This window comes from Blennius ocellaris, assembly GCF_963422515.1.
Source record: "Blennius ocellaris genome assembly, chromosome: 12".
NCBI lineage: Eukaryota > Metazoa > Chordata > Actinopteri > Blenniiformes > Blenniidae > Blennius > Blennius ocellaris.
In genome coordinates, this window is record NC_137661.1 from 3,391,500 (window position 1) to 3,408,026 (window position 16,527).

The following is a 16,527-nucleotide window of genomic DNA, read 5'->3' on the forward strand; positions in this document are numbered from 1 at the left end:
GGGAGTCTTGTTGTGCTGAAGCCTGGAGGAGGTTGTCAGGGAGTCTTGTTGTGCTGCAGCCTGGAGGAGGTATTCAGGGAGTCTTGTTGTGCTGAAGCCTGGAGGAGGTTTTCAGGGAGTCTTGTTGTGCTGCAGCCTGGAGGAAGTTGTCAGGGAGTCTTGTTGTGCTGCAGCCTGGAGGAGGTTGTCAGGGAGTCTTGTTGTGCTGCAGCCTGGAGGAGGTATTCAGGGAGTCTTGTTGTGCTGCAGCCTGGAGGACGGTTGTCAGGGAGTCTTGTTGTGCTGCAGCCTGGAGGAGGTTGTCAGGGAGTCTTGTTGTGCTGCAGCCTGGAGGACGGTTGTCAGGGAGTCTTGTTGTGCTGCAGCCTGGAGGACGGTTGTCAGGGAGTCTTGTTGTGCTGCAGCCTGGAGGAGGTTGTCAGGGAGTCTTGTTGTGCTGAAGCCTGGAGGACGGTTGTCAGGGAGTCTTGTTGTGCTGCAGCCTGGAGGAGGTTGTCAGGGAGTCTTGTTGTGCTGCAGCCTGGAGGACGGTTGTCAGGGAGTCTTGTTGTGCTGCAGCCTGGAGGACGGTTGTCAGGGAGTCTTGTTGTGCTGCAGCCTGGAGGAGGTTGTCAGGGAGTCTTGTTGTGCTGCAGCCTGGAGGAGGCTGTCAGGGAGTCTTGTTGTGCTGCAGCCTGGAGGAGGCTGTCAGGGAGTCTTGTTGTGCTGAAGCCTGGAGGACGGTGGTCAGGTAGTCTTGTTGTGCTGCAGCCTGGAGGAGGTATTCAGGGAGTCTTGTTGTGCTGCAGCCTGGAGGAGGCTGTCAGGGAGTCTTGTTGTGCTGAAGCCTGGAGGAGGCTGTCAGGGAGTCTTGTTGTGCTGCAGCCTGGAGGAGGTATTCAGGGAGTCTTGTTGTGCTGCAGCCTGGAGGAGGTTGTCAGGGAGTCTTGTTGTGCTGCAGCCTGGAGGAGGCTGTCAGGGAGTCTTGTTGTGCTGCAGCCTGGAGGAGGTTGTCAGGGAGTCTTGTTGTGCTGCAGCCTGGAGGAGGTATTCAGGGAGTCTTGTTGTGCTGCAGCCTGGAGGAGGCTGTCAGGGAGTCTTGTTGTGCTGCAGCCTGGAGGAGGTTGTCAGGGAGTCTTGTTGTGCTGCAGCCTGGAGGAGGTTGTCAGGGAGTCTTGTTGTGCTGCAGCCTGGAGGAGGTATTCAGGGAGTCTTGTTGTGCTGAAGCCTGGAGGAGGTATTCAGGGAGTCTTGTTGTGCTGCAGCCTGGAGGAGGTATTCAGGGAGTCTTGTTGTGCTGCAGCCTGGAGGAGGTTGTCAGGGAGTCTTGTTGTGCTGCAGCCTGGAGGAGGCTGTCAGGGAGTCTTGTTGTGCTGCAGCCTGGAGGAGGTTGTCAGGGAGTCTTGTTGTGCTGCAGCCTGGAGGAGGTATTCAGGGAGTCTTGTTGTGCTGCAGCCTGGAGGAGGCTGTCAGGGAGTCTTGTTGTGCTGCAGCCTGGAGGAGGTTGTCAGGGAGTCTTGTTGTGCTGCAGCCTGGAGGAGGTTGTCAGGGAGTCTTGTTGTGCTGCAGCCTGGAGGAGGTATTCAGGGAGTCTTGTTGTGCTGAAGCCTGGAGGAGGTATTCAGGGAGTCTTGTTGTGCTGAAGCCTGGAGGACGGTTGTCAGGGAGTCTTGTTGTGCTGAAGCCTAGAGGAGGTTGTCAGGGAGTCTTGTTGTGCTGCAGCCTGGAGGACGGTTGTCAGGGAGTCTTGTTGTGCTGCAGCCTGGAGGAGGTTTTCAGGGAGTCTTGTTGTGCTGAAGCCTTGAGGAGGTTGTCAGGGAGTCTTGTTGTGCTGCAGCCTGGAGGAGGTATTCAGGGAGTCTTGTTGTGCTGAAGCCTGGAGGAGGTTGTCAGGGAGTCTTGTTGTGCTGCAGCCTGGAGGAGGTATTCAGGGAGTCTTGTTGTGCTGAAGCCTGGAGGAGGTTTTCAGGGAGTCTTGTTGTGCTGCAGCCTGGAGGAAGTTGTCAGGGAGTCTTGTTGTGCTGCAGCCTGGAGGAGGTTGTCAGGGAGTCTTGTTGTGCTGCAGCCTGGAGGAGGTATTCAGGGAGTCTTGTTGTGCTGCAGCCTGGAGGACGGTTGTCAGGGAGTCTTGTTGTGCTGCAGCCTGGAGGAGGTTGTCAGGGAGTCTTGTTGTGCTGCAGCCTGGAGGACGGTTGTCAGGGAGTCTTGTTGTGCTGCAGCCTGGAGGACGGTTGTCAGGGAGTCTTGTTGTGCTGCAGCCTGGAGGAGGTTGTCAGGGAGTCTTGTTGTGCTGAAGCCTGGAGGACGGTTGTCAGGGAGTCTTGTTGTGCTGCAGCCTGGAGGAGGTTGTCAGGGAGTCTTGTTGTGCTGCAGCCTGGAGGACGGTTGTCAGGGAGTCTTGTTGTGCTGCAGCCTGGAGGACGGTTGTCAGGGAGTCTTGTTGTGCTGCAGCCTGGAGGAGGTTGTCAGGGAGTCTTGTTGTGCTGCAGCCTGGAGGAGGCTGTCAGGGAGTCTTGTTGTGCTGCAGCCTGGAGGAGGCTGTCAGGGAGTCTTGTTGTGCTGAAGCCTGGAGGACGGTGGTCAGGTAGTCTTGTTGTGCTGCAGCCTGGAGGAGGTATTCAGGGAGTCTTGTTGTGCTGCAGCCTGGAGGAGGCTGTCAGGGAGTCTTGTTGTGCTGAAGCCTGGAGGAGGCTGTCAGGGAGTCTTGTTGTGCTGCAGCCTGGAGGAGGTATTCAGGGAGTCTTGTTGTGCTGCAGCCTGGAGGAGGTTGTCAGGGAGTCTTGTTGTGCTGCAGCCTGGAGGAGGCTGTCAGGGAGTCTTGTTGTGCTGCAGCCTGGAGGAGGTTGTCAGGGAGTCTTGTTGTGCTGCAGCCTGGAGGAGGTATTCAGGGAGTCTTGTTGTGCTGCAGCCTGGAGGAGGCTGTCAGGGAGTCTTGTTGTGCTGCAGCCTGGAGGAGGTTGTCAGGGAGTCTTGTTGTGCTGCAGCCTGGAGGAGGTTGTCAGGGAGTCTTGTTGTGCTGCAGCCTGGAGGAGGTATTCAGGGAGTCTTGTTGTGCTGAAGCCTGGAGGAGGTATTCAGGGAGTCTTGTTGTGCTGCAGCCTGGAGGAGGTATTCAGGGAGTCTTGTTGTGCTGCAGCCTGGAGGAGGTTGTCAGGGAGTCTTGTTGTGCTGCAGCCTGGAGGAGGCTGTCAGGGAGTCTTGTTGTGCTGCAGCCTGGAGGAGGTTGTCAGGGAGTCTTGTTGTGCTGCAGCCTGGAGGAGGTATTCAGGGAGTCTTGTTGTGCTGCAGCCTGGAGGAGGCTGTCAGGGAGTCTTGTTGTGCTGCAGCCTGGAGGAGGTTGTCAGGGAGTCTTGTTGTGCTGCAGCCTGGAGGAGGTTGTCAGGGAGTCTTGTTGTGCTGCAGCCTGGAGGAGGTATTCAGGGAGTCTTGTTGTGCTGAAGCCTGGAGGAGGTATTCAGGGAGTCTTGTTGTGCTGAAGCCTGGAGGACGGTTGTCAGGGAGTCTTGTTGTGCTGCAGCTTGGAGGAGGCTGTCAGGGAGTCTTGTTGTGCTGCAGCTTGGAGGAGGCTGTCAGGGAGTCTTGTTGTGCTGCAGCTTGGAGGAGGCTGTCAGGGAGTCTTGTTGTGCTGCAGCTTGGAGGAGGCTGTCAGGGAGTCTTGTCCAGAAACTGTAGGAAACGGCCAAAGAACAGAGTCCCAGGCAGGAGCTCGGTGCAGCAGGTGGGTCCGGAACTGCAGCAGAGGAGAGACAGATTTAACCCAGAGAAACAGACTGAGGCAAGGCAAGGCAGAGCACGGCACCACTAACTGAAGGGAGTTTTACAGTCTGGCGCCAAGTCTTCATCTGATGCCAGCTTTATAGAGAGAGAGGTGCATTGTAGGGTTAAGCGACACCCTGCTGCAGGTGAGAGCATCAGGTAATCAGCACTGCACTCCTCCACCTCACAGCATGCAGGACACGCCCACCTAGGAAAGAGGAAAGGAGGGAGGGGGAAGGGAAAACTGATGCCACTAGGAAGAGCCAGAGGTGGAGGTTATGACAGTACCCCCCCCCCCCCCCCCCCCCCCCCCCCCCATGTGCACCTCCAGGTGCACAAGTGAAGCGTTCTGGACGTCGTCTTCTCAGGTCCCGGATCAGTTTGAAGTCCAGAATTTGGCGACGGGGTACCCAGCTGCGTTCTTCGGGCCCATACCCCTTCCCAATCTACCAGAAACTGAAGTCTGCGTCTCCATCAGCGCGCATCCAATAGGCGTCTTACGGCGCGTCATCCACCATCCTGGGTGGTGGAGGGGGACGGACAGGGGGGGCCAGAGTGCTCTCTCTGACAGGTTTGATTTGGGAAACATGAAAGGTCGGATGGATCTTCATGGAGGCAGGAAGTTTGAGCAGTACAGAACTGGAGTTAACAATCCTCTCTACCTCGACTGGTCTGACAAATCGCGGTGCCAGCTTCCGAGACTCCACCTTCAGGGGAAGATCCTTGGCCCGGAGCCAAACCTTTTGACCTGGCGTACACACTGGAGCAGGAGTGCATCTGCGATTCGCCTGCTGTTCCATCCTCTGATTCGACTGGGTTAGGGAGGCCCTGGCCTTCTTCCACGTCCTCTCGCATCTCTTGATGAAGACCTGAACGGACGGGACGGCAATCTCCTCCTCCTGAGATGGAAACAATGGTGGCTGGTACCCCAGGGAGCACTGGAAGGGTGATAAGCCAGAGGAAGAGTTAGGTAGCGTGTTGTGAGCGTACTCTACCCGTGGAAGCTGAGAACTCCAGGCTGTGGGGTTTTCTGCCATGACACATCTCAGCAGGGTCTCCAGGGACTGGTTCGCCCGCTCCGTCTGACCATTTGACTGTGGATGAAACCCAGATGTTAGACTGACTGTGGCTCCCAGAGCCTTGCAGAAAAGCTTCCACACTTCTGACATAAACTGAGGTTCTTGGTCTGACACAATATCCACTGGGATTCCATGGATCCTGAAAACTTGTGAGACCAATATCTCAGCAGTCTCTTTAGCAGAGGGGAGTTTAGGCAGAGCGATAAGATGTGCCGCCTTAGAAAACCGATCAACCATAGTTAGAATTGCGGTATTACCGTCGGAAGGAGGCAATCCCGTAATGAAGTCCACTGCCATGTGTGACCAGGGCCGGTGTGGGACAGGGAAAGGCTGCAGTAGACCAGAGCTGGGCTTGGTCGAGGACTTTTGACGGGCACAGACAGAACAGGCAGCGACAAACTCCTTGGTGTCTTTCTCCATGGTGTCCCACCTGAACCTCTGCCTTACGAATTTCATTTTCTGCAACATTGGCTGGTGTTTGTATTGTTTATTTATATTATATATATGTATTATTTGTATAATAATAATAATAATAATAATAATAATAATGCATGTTTTTATGTCTTTTCAGGTGCTGCTTCAGAATCTCAAAAATTGCCATGATATTTGCCATTGTGGTTCTCTGCAGTGTAAGTTTAACGGGTCCTTATTAACCCCCTTTTAAAAATGAAAAGTTTTCTTATTCACAATAATTCTTTAATTCTGAGAAGGAAAAGCACAACCTAGAGAAAATGAGGAAGTTGACACCACATTCTGAATTTTGTTGTGCATAGTAAGTTGTGGCATCAAGACTCGCCACATACAATCTCTTTTGACGATTAAATGACAAGGAGATAATCTCAGCGGTTCTGTGTATTGCATTACTGTGAGCACCAGATTTATGAATCTGAAACAGGTAAATATTTGCACTTATTCAACATATTGAGGAACACAGCTTCATAACAAAACCAGGACTGACCGCAGGCTTCATTCCAACTGGACCTCATAGATCCTCATTTCATCTGTTTACTGGGCTAAGTTACACTTAACACTTCCTTTATTCTCAACATCACCCTGACGGGTTCTTTACTGTGAATTTTCTTCATCCTTCAGCTGTTCTTCAGCATGTATCCAGATCGAGATAACCCCTGGAGGATGTTGGCAGTGTCCCCATCAGAGAGCTTCTGTATCCTCTCCCGCTGCATCATTATCGTAGAGACATGGTGCTATTCTGTGTTTTTCTCTGAAATCTAAAACTAAGAAGTGGGCTCCAGTGTTCCCAGCAGAGCTTTAATCAAGAGTAGTCAGGAGGAACATGATGCAGCTGAGCTTTTCTTTGGGAAGAGGAGCACACTGTGCCATGAGGGTGAAAGATAAACTAAAGTAGCAGACGTTCAATGCTGCAGGGCAGAGAGGTAAATGTGGTCTTTACAGAGGCATTACTGATCTCCCCTGCTGCGTCCTCCCAAGCCTAGGAAGGAGGAGCCTATTTGGTTTAAATAACAAAAGCAGGTATTCTGCTTTATTAACAGGTATTCTCTTCGCAACAATCTTCATGCTTTTCTCTTGACGGCTTCATGCCTCGCAGTGATGAATGTGACTGATTTTCGAGACAACGCCTTGCTGAAGCTGCAGGTCGCCGGGCCGTTTGCAGGAGGGGTGATAGACCTCACTAACCAGGAGTACATCTTCATCCAGGTTGAGCAGACTGAGCAGGTGGGGCCGAGGAGGAGGAGGACCCAGCAGGTGAGAGCGTCTGTGACATACATTCTCTGTTTTATAAAAAAAGGCTCACACATTTATCTTCTGCTGTTTATGAACAGGTTCTTCATAACTGGACCATTCCTCTGCACGCGGAGCGAAATGACCAGATCCAGTTCACAAAAACCTTTGAGATGCTCAGCAGGTATGGAGTACTACATGTTTTATTGTGTTGTTTTCAACAGAAGAGCTTCGCTTTATACTTGAGATGTTATCTAATGATGAGAGAATTCTACTCTAAAGACATGTGATATCCAGGGATGCTTTCACATCAAGCACTACACGTGTCTGTTTTTAAACACCAGAATACATGTGGTAAATCCCTGACGTGTCGACAATTTTGTGAATGCACGTACACTGAACAAAACTATAAAAGCACTTTTTTTTTCTTTTGCTCCCATTTTGCTCTCATGAGCTGAACTCACAGATCCAAGACTTATTTCTATGTACACACAAAAAGCTCATTTTTCTCAAATACTGTTCACAAATGTGTCGAGATAATCCTTCCACCTCCCAACTTTGGCTTAACAAGATACTGATGCAGGTTTACTGCACAAGTATGTCTAATCATCTGTGAAACTGTAGTATGAATCTGCATCATGTCATGAAATACAATTTCATTTCTTTAAAATGTAAAATAGTTCAAATAAAACGCTTAATTTTGAAGGTTGGCGATGGCTGGGGAATTTGCCTTCATACAAGATATCAGATGTAAATAACTTTTAAAATGTTTTATACAGTCCTGAAATTGAAGGAATTAGTACTCATGTCTCAGTGTTCAGGAAATGAAAAGAACATCTGCAAAAAACTGACAAAAGAAATAAATACTCCGTCATGTTTATTCATATTTACCCGTCGCTCCCACATTGTGACTTATGTTGTATAAGCTAAAATACAAAATGTTAGCACATGGGTTAAACACAGAATTACTATTCATAGCATATGGTGCTAATGGACCCTCTGAGATGGCCGAGTAGACGTTTTTAGAAAAACTGTAAAAGAGTGCACAGTCCCTCTGTTCATGGATTCCGGAACTGCAGTTGTGATTTCCTCAAGCATGATTACTCATCTTCATACACCAGCCTTGTTTTGGAAAAATCATTCTTCCATGACATCTTTGCCTGTTTTTCATATAATCAAACTGCCTTTATAGGCTGGCCTGAGTGGCACGACATCAAGTCAAAAACACACGAGCTCCATAAGTAGGAATATGAAGTGGTTCTTTTCAGTGACCTCAAGCGTGACATATCATCACATCGTATTAAAAATAATAATAACTGGAACACCTCCCAATAAAATGGCCCACTGAAGGGCACAGAGGGTTTCACATAAATCCACCAAAGGATTGAACAATGATATTTGATGGCTTCTGATGCACTCAAGATGTAATGCTTCACATTGGATAGGACACATTTGAATAACCTATGAAAGCCACCAGGCTCATATTTCCTTTAAAAACAACTTTGCTATGGCGGTATCAGCTTATGATATTACAGTTCTTACTCATACTTTGTCACAATCATAAGGTAGTTAATTGTACATGTTTGGAAACTGTGACAAACTCCCAAATGTAAAAACCTAAATGGGCCTTCAAATGGACGAAGTCCTGCTTGTTTAAGTTTATTATTGTGAGAATAGTTGAAAACACTTGTGACAGAAGCCCTGATGCGTCATTACGTTTCACATTTTTAATTTAAGGCGTTTAAACATCACATTAGAAATACATACATTTTATTTCCATATATTACTTCCTCTCTGATAAAAGGAAAAGGAAATGCCCCAAACTAAGTGTTAACACAATGAACCACGAAGGGGTAACGTCTGGGCAAAACACCACATGAGCAACGACATAACGATACAGCAAAGGTTTGCTTATTCACAAATACTGTCACATGAAGCTGTGATGAAAAATGCAGTTAAAAAAAAAGACAAAACTGTGTCCAAAGAATGAATCTTTATTCTCTCTCTCTCTCTCTCTCTCTCTCTCTCTCTCTCTCTCTCTCTCTCTCTCTCTCTCTCTCTCTCTGTATATATATATATATATATATATATATATATATATATATATATATATATATATATATATATATAAATCCATTATGGTTATTATCACTTTGTAAGCCTCTTTAGATTTTGATCAATGGACTTTGCTTGCTTCACACTGCACGTTGTGCCAAATCCCTACGTGGAACAGACGGGAAAATGTTTTGTCTTTGCTGGTAACTGTTTGCCGCTCAGTGTTTTCCAACATGCAGTGAAAGAGAAACAGCTGTTGGCACTTGTGTCTCCTCCAGTGACCCCATCACCATCAGCATCCAGGCCTTCCTCCAGAACGACGAGGTGGTGCCACTGTCCCTGACGCGCCAGTCGCTCTACGTCGGCGTGGAGACTCAGGTGGCCATCGCCGGCATCATCCTAGCTGGGGTCTACGTTCTTATTATCTTTGAGGTAAACAGCCCTTGATACTGGGGCTCCTGTACAGGATGATGAAGGATCCTGCGCTCACTGTCATTGTTGAGAGTTTGTGTGTGTGGGACCTGAGCAGCCGGGGAAGGAAACGTCAGTGTGTTGCACCTCGTGTGGCCCGGCTTTAACCAAGAGCACCAATACGCCACCCAGTGAAGTGAAAACAGAGGAGGGCTCCTTCGGGGTGTTTAACTTACCATTCAATGTTTGGTCATTCACATCATTCTTTTCACACTAAAGATCTTAATGTTCCTGAGCAGGAACAGCACAAGTGTGAAATACGAAATGAAATATGGCTGGATTCCATTTAGCTGCCTTAGTTTCAGGGTGGTGGCGGTGTACACGCTGAACTTCCAGCTCTGTCTTCTGCCTGCTGACTCTGTCCAATCATGTATTCATCGCACCCGGATGAGTCTGACAGTCAAAGTTACTCCTAATCTTTAAATCCACCATGTTCCTGTCAATAAATTCACAAGTGCAGAGAAGATTTTGGAGCTAATCTGATGAAGCATAGTTTCCTTACAAAACAATCTAAATTGGCTGACTAATAAAATTCAGGCTAATTTCTTCTGAGGGTGAGGAGTTATGAACTTGCCGTGCTGATGGAGCAACACATCTGGTGAAAGTCAGCAGCAGGCTGTGACAAATGGCAGCATTAATCCGGCTTGTACTGTTCACACTGCAGCTCTTCACACTCAATTTAAATGATTTTGCTGGGATGTGATTTTTTTTGTGGAATCATTTCAAACTCCACCTGCCATGTAAACGTGATTGGACCAGATGTGTTCCGGCTCCAGAACACAGAAGACGGCATGAAGAAATGCCAAGCACGCTATTTACACATGACACGCCCGTCAGCACCAGGGTTGCCAGATGTGACTCGACTGACTCGAAATCATGTTAAAACTGCAAAACCATTATATGTGTAATGAAGAACATGCCATAAACACTCAAATGCTCAAAATAAATAAAGTCAAAAGGCAAGGTAAGTAGGTATTTCCAGTTAAGGGATTCACGCCACATCTGGCAACCCTGGTCAGCCTGTGTAGATTCATTTTCAATTTTCAAGTTAAATACAAGCTGACAGAATCTAGACAACATGAGAAGAGAAAGAAGAATAAGTATGAAAAAACCGAGAGCACAGCTTTAAGATTTTGGTGGAGCCACTTCCTGCGGCGTTTCCCTGTGACGTCACACGTCAATGCAAAGCATTCGAATGTAGAAAAATGTCAGAATTGGTGCCACATATGACGGAGGCCTGGGTCTGGGGTGAAACCGTCAGAATGCTGTTTTCACACGACCATAAAACAAGTCAAATATGAGTCACTTTGAGCAAAAACAGAAGTGGTTGGCATTTCCCTGCAGTGTGAATGAGGCCAGTGAGGACTGGTCTCCAAAGTAATGAAAAGCAAAGTGCATAAAGATTTAGACAAGAACACATCACCTGCCTTCAGTTCTCCATTTCTGATCAGCTTAATCATCATGATTCTCTAGATCACACTTTAGTCTGAAACAACTAAATATTGTTTGTGTCATGGGAATATTCTTCTTTCTAACTTCAAATAAAGAAATCTGACAATGTCTAGGGCCATTTTAATAGGCACTTTGCTTATTTTTTAATAGGTATGCTCAAAAATTCTCAAAGCTGTCAAAAGCAAATAGCCATTTTTCATTCTCAACAAAATCTGAAGCAGCAACGAAGATCCTTTTGTTTTCCTTGAGCCAGGGTTGTGTGCAGCAGTGCCGTGCAGGCAGGGTAGGTAGTGCTTCCCCAGGCTAGATTGAAATGAACAAAACGTTCATTCTGGTTATTTGTTTGAATTATAATAGAATTAATATTTGTTTTTAAATCTTCAGCTTACAGTGCCTGTAGGTTTGAAAGTGTCATAATATTGTACTTTTCATAGCCCAATTGCCTCCTGGTACATCCAGAAGCTGCATTAGTCACTACTGCTTTGACCACAGACTGCTGTTCTGCCTTAGCGGCTCACGTCCAGTCAGTGGAGGTGTCTGTGCTGCGCCGTGAGTTTCCCCACAGCAAATCATTTACACAAAAATTATTTGATGGTATTTTACGATCTTGAATATTATAGATTAACACATGTCAGCCAACGGCAGTTGGCAGAGGCTCTTATATTGATAGGCACAGACAGGAACAATGGCAGAATGACACAAAACACAAAGCTCTTCTCACTCCTGATTACAATTATGCAACGATCACAGAGCTGATCGTCACAGTGCATGGGAGTTTGGGTTCGTCGTGTTTTAGATGACTTTATTGAGGGTTATATTGTGTTTGTAGTTAGTTAGTTGATTGAGTTTAGCTTATTTTAATATTTGTAAGTTGGCAATCAGGAGTGAAAAGGATTTTGTGTGTCATGTGCTCCTGCCATGGTGCTCCTGTTTGGTGGACCACATTAAAAAGCTCTGCTATCTGCAGTTTCAATCAAGGGAGAAGCAAAATCTCTTTTGCAAATCGCCCACATGACTGATGGACATTGGAGGTGTGATTGTATAAGGTGCTGCACCCCACTGCTTGGGGGGGAGCTGCTTGGAGGAGAGCTGCTTGGGGGAGAGCTGCTTGGGGGAGAGCTGCTTTGGGGAGAGCTGCTTGGGGGAGAGCTGCTTGGGGGAGCTGCTTGGGGGAGCTGCTTGGGGGGGAGCTGCTTGGAGGAGAGCTGCTTGGGGGAGAGCTGCTTGGGGGAGAGCTGCTTGGGGGAGAGCATGGATTCCAGGCCCAACATATATTTATCACGTAAAAGGTTGAGTGGAAGGTTGCAGCTCAGCACATGTATCAGTGTTTTCCTCAGCTGAGCTCAACAAACTACGTTTTCTAGCTCTGCTATTGTTTGTATTCAGCCTATTTAGTCTACACATACGTACGTGATTAGAAGCTACATTTACAAATACATACTTAGATTACATCTAAATACTGTAATGCTGATGATTCTTTGTCTTTCCAGATCGTGCACCGCACGCTGGCCGCCATGCTGGGATCCCTGGCTGCATTAGCTGCTCTCGCTATTATTGGTGATGTATGTCATATTTTTTACTCTTATAGATTAGATAGTGGAATAATAAAGTGCTGCTTAAGTTCACTTGGATTGTACAAAAATGCATTTTGGCCCAGATCTATAGAGCTGCAAAGGGCCACCTCAACAAGGCTTTGAAATGTGCTGGAACATCGGATTCTGTTGATTAATCTGTATTCAAGTGCTTGTGGAGTGTAGAATCTTCTTTTGGTGGTAAGCTAACTTTAGCCCTGTTTCCACCACAAAGAGTGCAGGGATGGGCTGGTATAGTCCTTTAAGGTTTTGGTTTCCACTACAAGAATTTGGGATTTTCCAGAAACAACTGCTCCAAAGGTGGACGCTGTTTCCCGCTACACCTCCATACACACACATTCCTGCTTGATTTCAATGAGTGACAAGAACGGTGCGAGGAAATACGAATAAATTCTCAAAACATTCATATTTGCGTCATTTTCTTTTCCTTCAGAGAACTTTTTATAATTAACTGGATGTTTTTCTCTTAAATTGCTCTCTGAAAACCTCCATGCCAGCACGACTGTCTTCACACTGATGAGGGAAAAACACAATGGAACCAGTTCCACAAGGTCTCGCTTACAAAATGTCTCAATCTTTGGGTTTTGTTCTGTTTTTTCAGTTCTCATGTTTACTGATTTTACAAACAGTTGCAAGATGATGTGGAAATAATGTTATTTTTATTGAATAATAACGTTTATATCTTGCACTTTGCAATACCATCCCACTGCGCCTCCTGGTTGGCCATTTTTGGACCATAGACTATGTTTGATAACTCTTTTTTTTTTAGCGCATAATCAAATGTAATTTAGTAAGTAAAGATATAAAAAAAATATGTTTGCAGTGCAACTTTAGCAATGGCAAAATCACCATTTCCCTCTGGAAATGGCAACACGTCAACTAAACTTGAAATATCAAGTTCCAACGTTTTCAGAAATACCACAGGTTTAATCAGTAACAAAAAACTATACGAGCTTTATGACTCTATGGGATTGCTTCAAGAATAGAGTGCATCATTAGTAAATCATCTCAGTCCCATCTTTGCTTTTCTTGCTGTGCTTCTTAAAATACACAGAAGCTCTGTTCTGTTTGCAGGTTTTTAATTACGGACATATCACTTATTTTTTATTTATTTATTTATCTGTTTATTTGAGCAGTATACATTCTGCTCAAAGGGAGAAGCTTATGAGCTCCTACCCCCAAATTCAGTGCAATAAAAAAGTACATTTTACAATTAGATTAGATTAGATTCAACTTTATTGTCATTACAAATGCAACAAACTGCAGTTTAGCATCTAACCAGAAGTGCAATATCGCAAGTATCAGATAATATTATACACAGATTAATATATATATGCATACCAATGTACATTCATGTATATATATATATATATATATATATATATATATATATATATATATATACATACACATACACATATATACAGATACACACACATACACATATAAATAATAAATAAATAAATAAATAAGGAACACTGTAAGGTTGCTATTACTAGTATTTACATTAATTACATTATATTATATTTAAACTAATGAACTATTTGAACTAAGTGCCATTAAGGTGCTTTAACGGGGTGACAGTTCAGTAGAGTGACTGCTCTGTGGAAGAAACTGTCTCGTAGCCTGCTGGTTCTGGTCCGGAGGCTCCCGGCCCGGAGGCTCCCGGTCCTGAGGCTCCCGGCCCGGAGGCTCCCGGCCCGGAGGCTCCCGGTCCTGAGGCTCCCGGGCCTGAGGCTCCCGGTCCGGAGGCTCCCGGTCCTGAGGCTCCCGGCCCTGAGGCTCCCGGTCCGGAGGCTCCCGGTCCGGAGGCTCCCGGTCCTGAGGCTCCCGGGCCTGAGGCTCCCGGTCCGGAGGCTCCCGGTCCTGAGGCTCCCGGCCCTGAGGCTCCCGGTCTGGAGGCTCCCGGCCCGGAGGCTCCCGGCCCGGAGGCTCCCGGCCCTGAGGCTCCCGGTCCGGAGGCTCCCGGCCCGGAGGCTCCCGGCCCGGAGGCTCCCGGTCCTGAGGCTCCCGGCCCGGAGGCTCCCGGCCCGGAGGCTCCCGGCCCGGAGGCTCCCGGCCCGGAGGCTCCCGGTCCTGAGGCTCCCGGTCCTGAGGCTCCCGGCCCGGAGGCTCCCGGCCCGGAGGCTCCCGGTCCTGAGGCTCCCGGCCCGGAGGCTCCCGGCCCGGAGGCTCCCGGTCCTGAGGCTCCCGGCCCGGAGGCTCCCGGCCCTGAGGCTCCCGGCCCTGAGGCTCCCGGCCCGGAGGCTCCCGGTCCGGAGGCTCCCGGCCCGGAGGCTCCCGGCCCTGAGGCTCCCGGCCCGGAGGCTCCCGGTCCTGAGGCTCCTGTAGCGGCGGCCAGAAGACAGGAGGCTAAAGAGTCTGTGTGCAGGATGGGAGGAGTCCTTCACAGTGTTCAGAGCCCTACACAGACAACATTTGCTCTGGATGTTCTCCAGGGCAGTGAGTGGAGTCCCGATGATGCGCTGGGCTGTAGTGACGACCCGCTGTAGTGACTCACGCTCCGCCACAGTACATTACAAATACAAACTTGACGATGGAGTTAGTGGGGGACACTGGTCTGCAGTCGTGAGTGAAGAGAGAGTAGACAAAGGCATCCCTGTGGGACTCCAGTGTTGATTTGAAGAGTCTTGGTACTGTGGTTGTATATACAAACGTGCTGTGGTCTGTTCGTTAAAAAGTCCATGATCCAGTTACACAGAGCTGGACTGATACCAAGGTCAAGGAGTTTGTTGGTTAGCCTCGATGGAATGACATTTTTAAATGCCGAGCTAAAATCAACAAACAGCATCCTGGCATATGTGTTGTTATTAACCAGATGTGTCAGAATGTTGTGAAGGGCCAGTGAGATAGTGTCTTCTGTGCTCCTGTTGTTACAGTAGGCAAACTGGTGGGGGTCCAGGCCCGGTGGAATAGAAGCCTTCAGTCTTGCCAGGAGGAGCCCCTCAAAGCTCTTCATCCCGAGTGGTGTGGGTGCTATGGGGCGATAGTCATTCAGTGTACTTGGGCTGTGATGTTGTGGTACCGGCATAATTGATGTTGTTTTTAGGCATTTGGGCAAGAGACAGGTTGAACATGTCTGTCAGAACTGGTGCAAGCAGCAGAGTACATGCTTTAAACACTCGCCCTGGGATGCCGTCTGGCCCGGCAGCTTTGTGAGCGTCGGTACGGCTTAACATGGAGTGGACCTCGGCCAGAGTGAAGGTGAGTGAGTGGTGGTCAGGTGGCAGAATCAGTTTAGTAGCAGAATCTCCATTATCTCTTTCGAACCGAGCATAGAACTCATTAAGCTCGTTCAGACAGGAAGCGTCTGTGACAGTGGGACTACAGTTTTTGGCTTCATAGTCGCTGATGGCTTGTATGCCCTGCCACATTAGCCGAGGGTCAGAGTTGGAAAGATGCTCCTCGACTTCTGTGCTGCAACAACGCTTAGCAGTGTTGATGCCCCTCCTCAGATTAGCCCCAGATGTAGTGTAGGCCTCTGCACCCCCTGACGCAAAGGCACTGTTACATGTCTTTAGTAGCAGACGCACCTCCCTGTTCATCCAGGGCTTCTGGTTTGGGTACGTGGTGATTTACGGTGCTGTTAATATAGTTCAATACAGCAGCAGTGTATGTGTCCAGGTCAGTGTTGGTACCTCCAGTGCCAGGAGAGGCTAACACTCCAGTCAGTATGATGGAATTTGTCCTGAAGTGTAGAATCTGCACCCTCTGGCCACACTGATGGTCTTAGTTAGGCCTCACACGGTTTATAAGGGGAGTATCTGGGGGTGATGCATGTGATACATGGTCTGACTGACCCATATGGGGAAGGGAGGCCACAGAGTAAACTCCAGCAATATTTGTATAAACATGATCCAGAGTTTTGTTTCCCCTTGTATGACAGGAAACGTGTTGGTGAAACTTTGGGAGCACAGTTTTTAAGTTAGTATGGTTAAAGTCACCAGCAACTATGAAAGCTGCCTCCGGATGAGCTGCTTGTTGTTTACTGACAGCAGCATAAAGTTCTTTCATAGCACTTTTTGCGTTAGCATCCGGAGGGATGTAAGCAGCAATGACAAACGTAGCGGTGAACTCCTGTGGCAAATAAAAGGTCTGCAATGGTACAGAAAGAACAAAACATCAACAAGACATCAACAAAAGAGAACTTGTTACATTTCAAACGGCTATATAAACATGGACCAAACTTACAACACACATATACACACGCACACATATGCATATATAAGTTGATCCTGCTGCTCCCCCTAGTGGCGATGCATTTCTTCCTCTCTGTATATTTCAAAAGTCTTTTGTTTGTATTTATATTTGAACAGGTTGATGTTTGGACATCGTTTCAACTCCGTCTCCAATTTCTTCCACAATTGAACATCATTAACTGTCGGGCTAAAACGTTTCAGGGTTGTACTGTTTCTGAGCCCTAAAATTTAATTGATCACATA

At 47.7% G+C, this 16,527-nt stretch overlaps 1 protein-coding gene across 1 annotated transcript in view; it reads left to right on the top strand.

Annotated features, from left to right (window-relative positions):
* Window positions 1-16,527, top strand: part of oca2 (oculocutaneous albinism II) — a gene marked incomplete at its 5' end in the record, with an annotated part of 99,546 nt that overhangs the window by 16,673 nt on the left and 66,346 nt on the right. Inside the window, 6 exons of the mRNA XM_080506048.1 lie at window positions 5,386-5,443; window positions 5,907-5,979; window positions 6,382-6,539; window positions 6,617-6,699; window positions 8,849-9,002; window positions 11,984-12,055. Of these exons, the coding sequence (XP_080362174.1) occupies window positions 5,386-5,443; window positions 5,907-5,979; window positions 6,382-6,539; window positions 6,617-6,699; window positions 8,849-9,002; window positions 11,984-12,055 (598 nt within the window). The remainder of the gene's footprint in view (window positions 1-5,385; window positions 5,444-5,906; window positions 5,980-6,381; window positions 6,540-6,616; window positions 6,700-8,848; window positions 9,003-11,983; window positions 12,056-16,527) is intronic.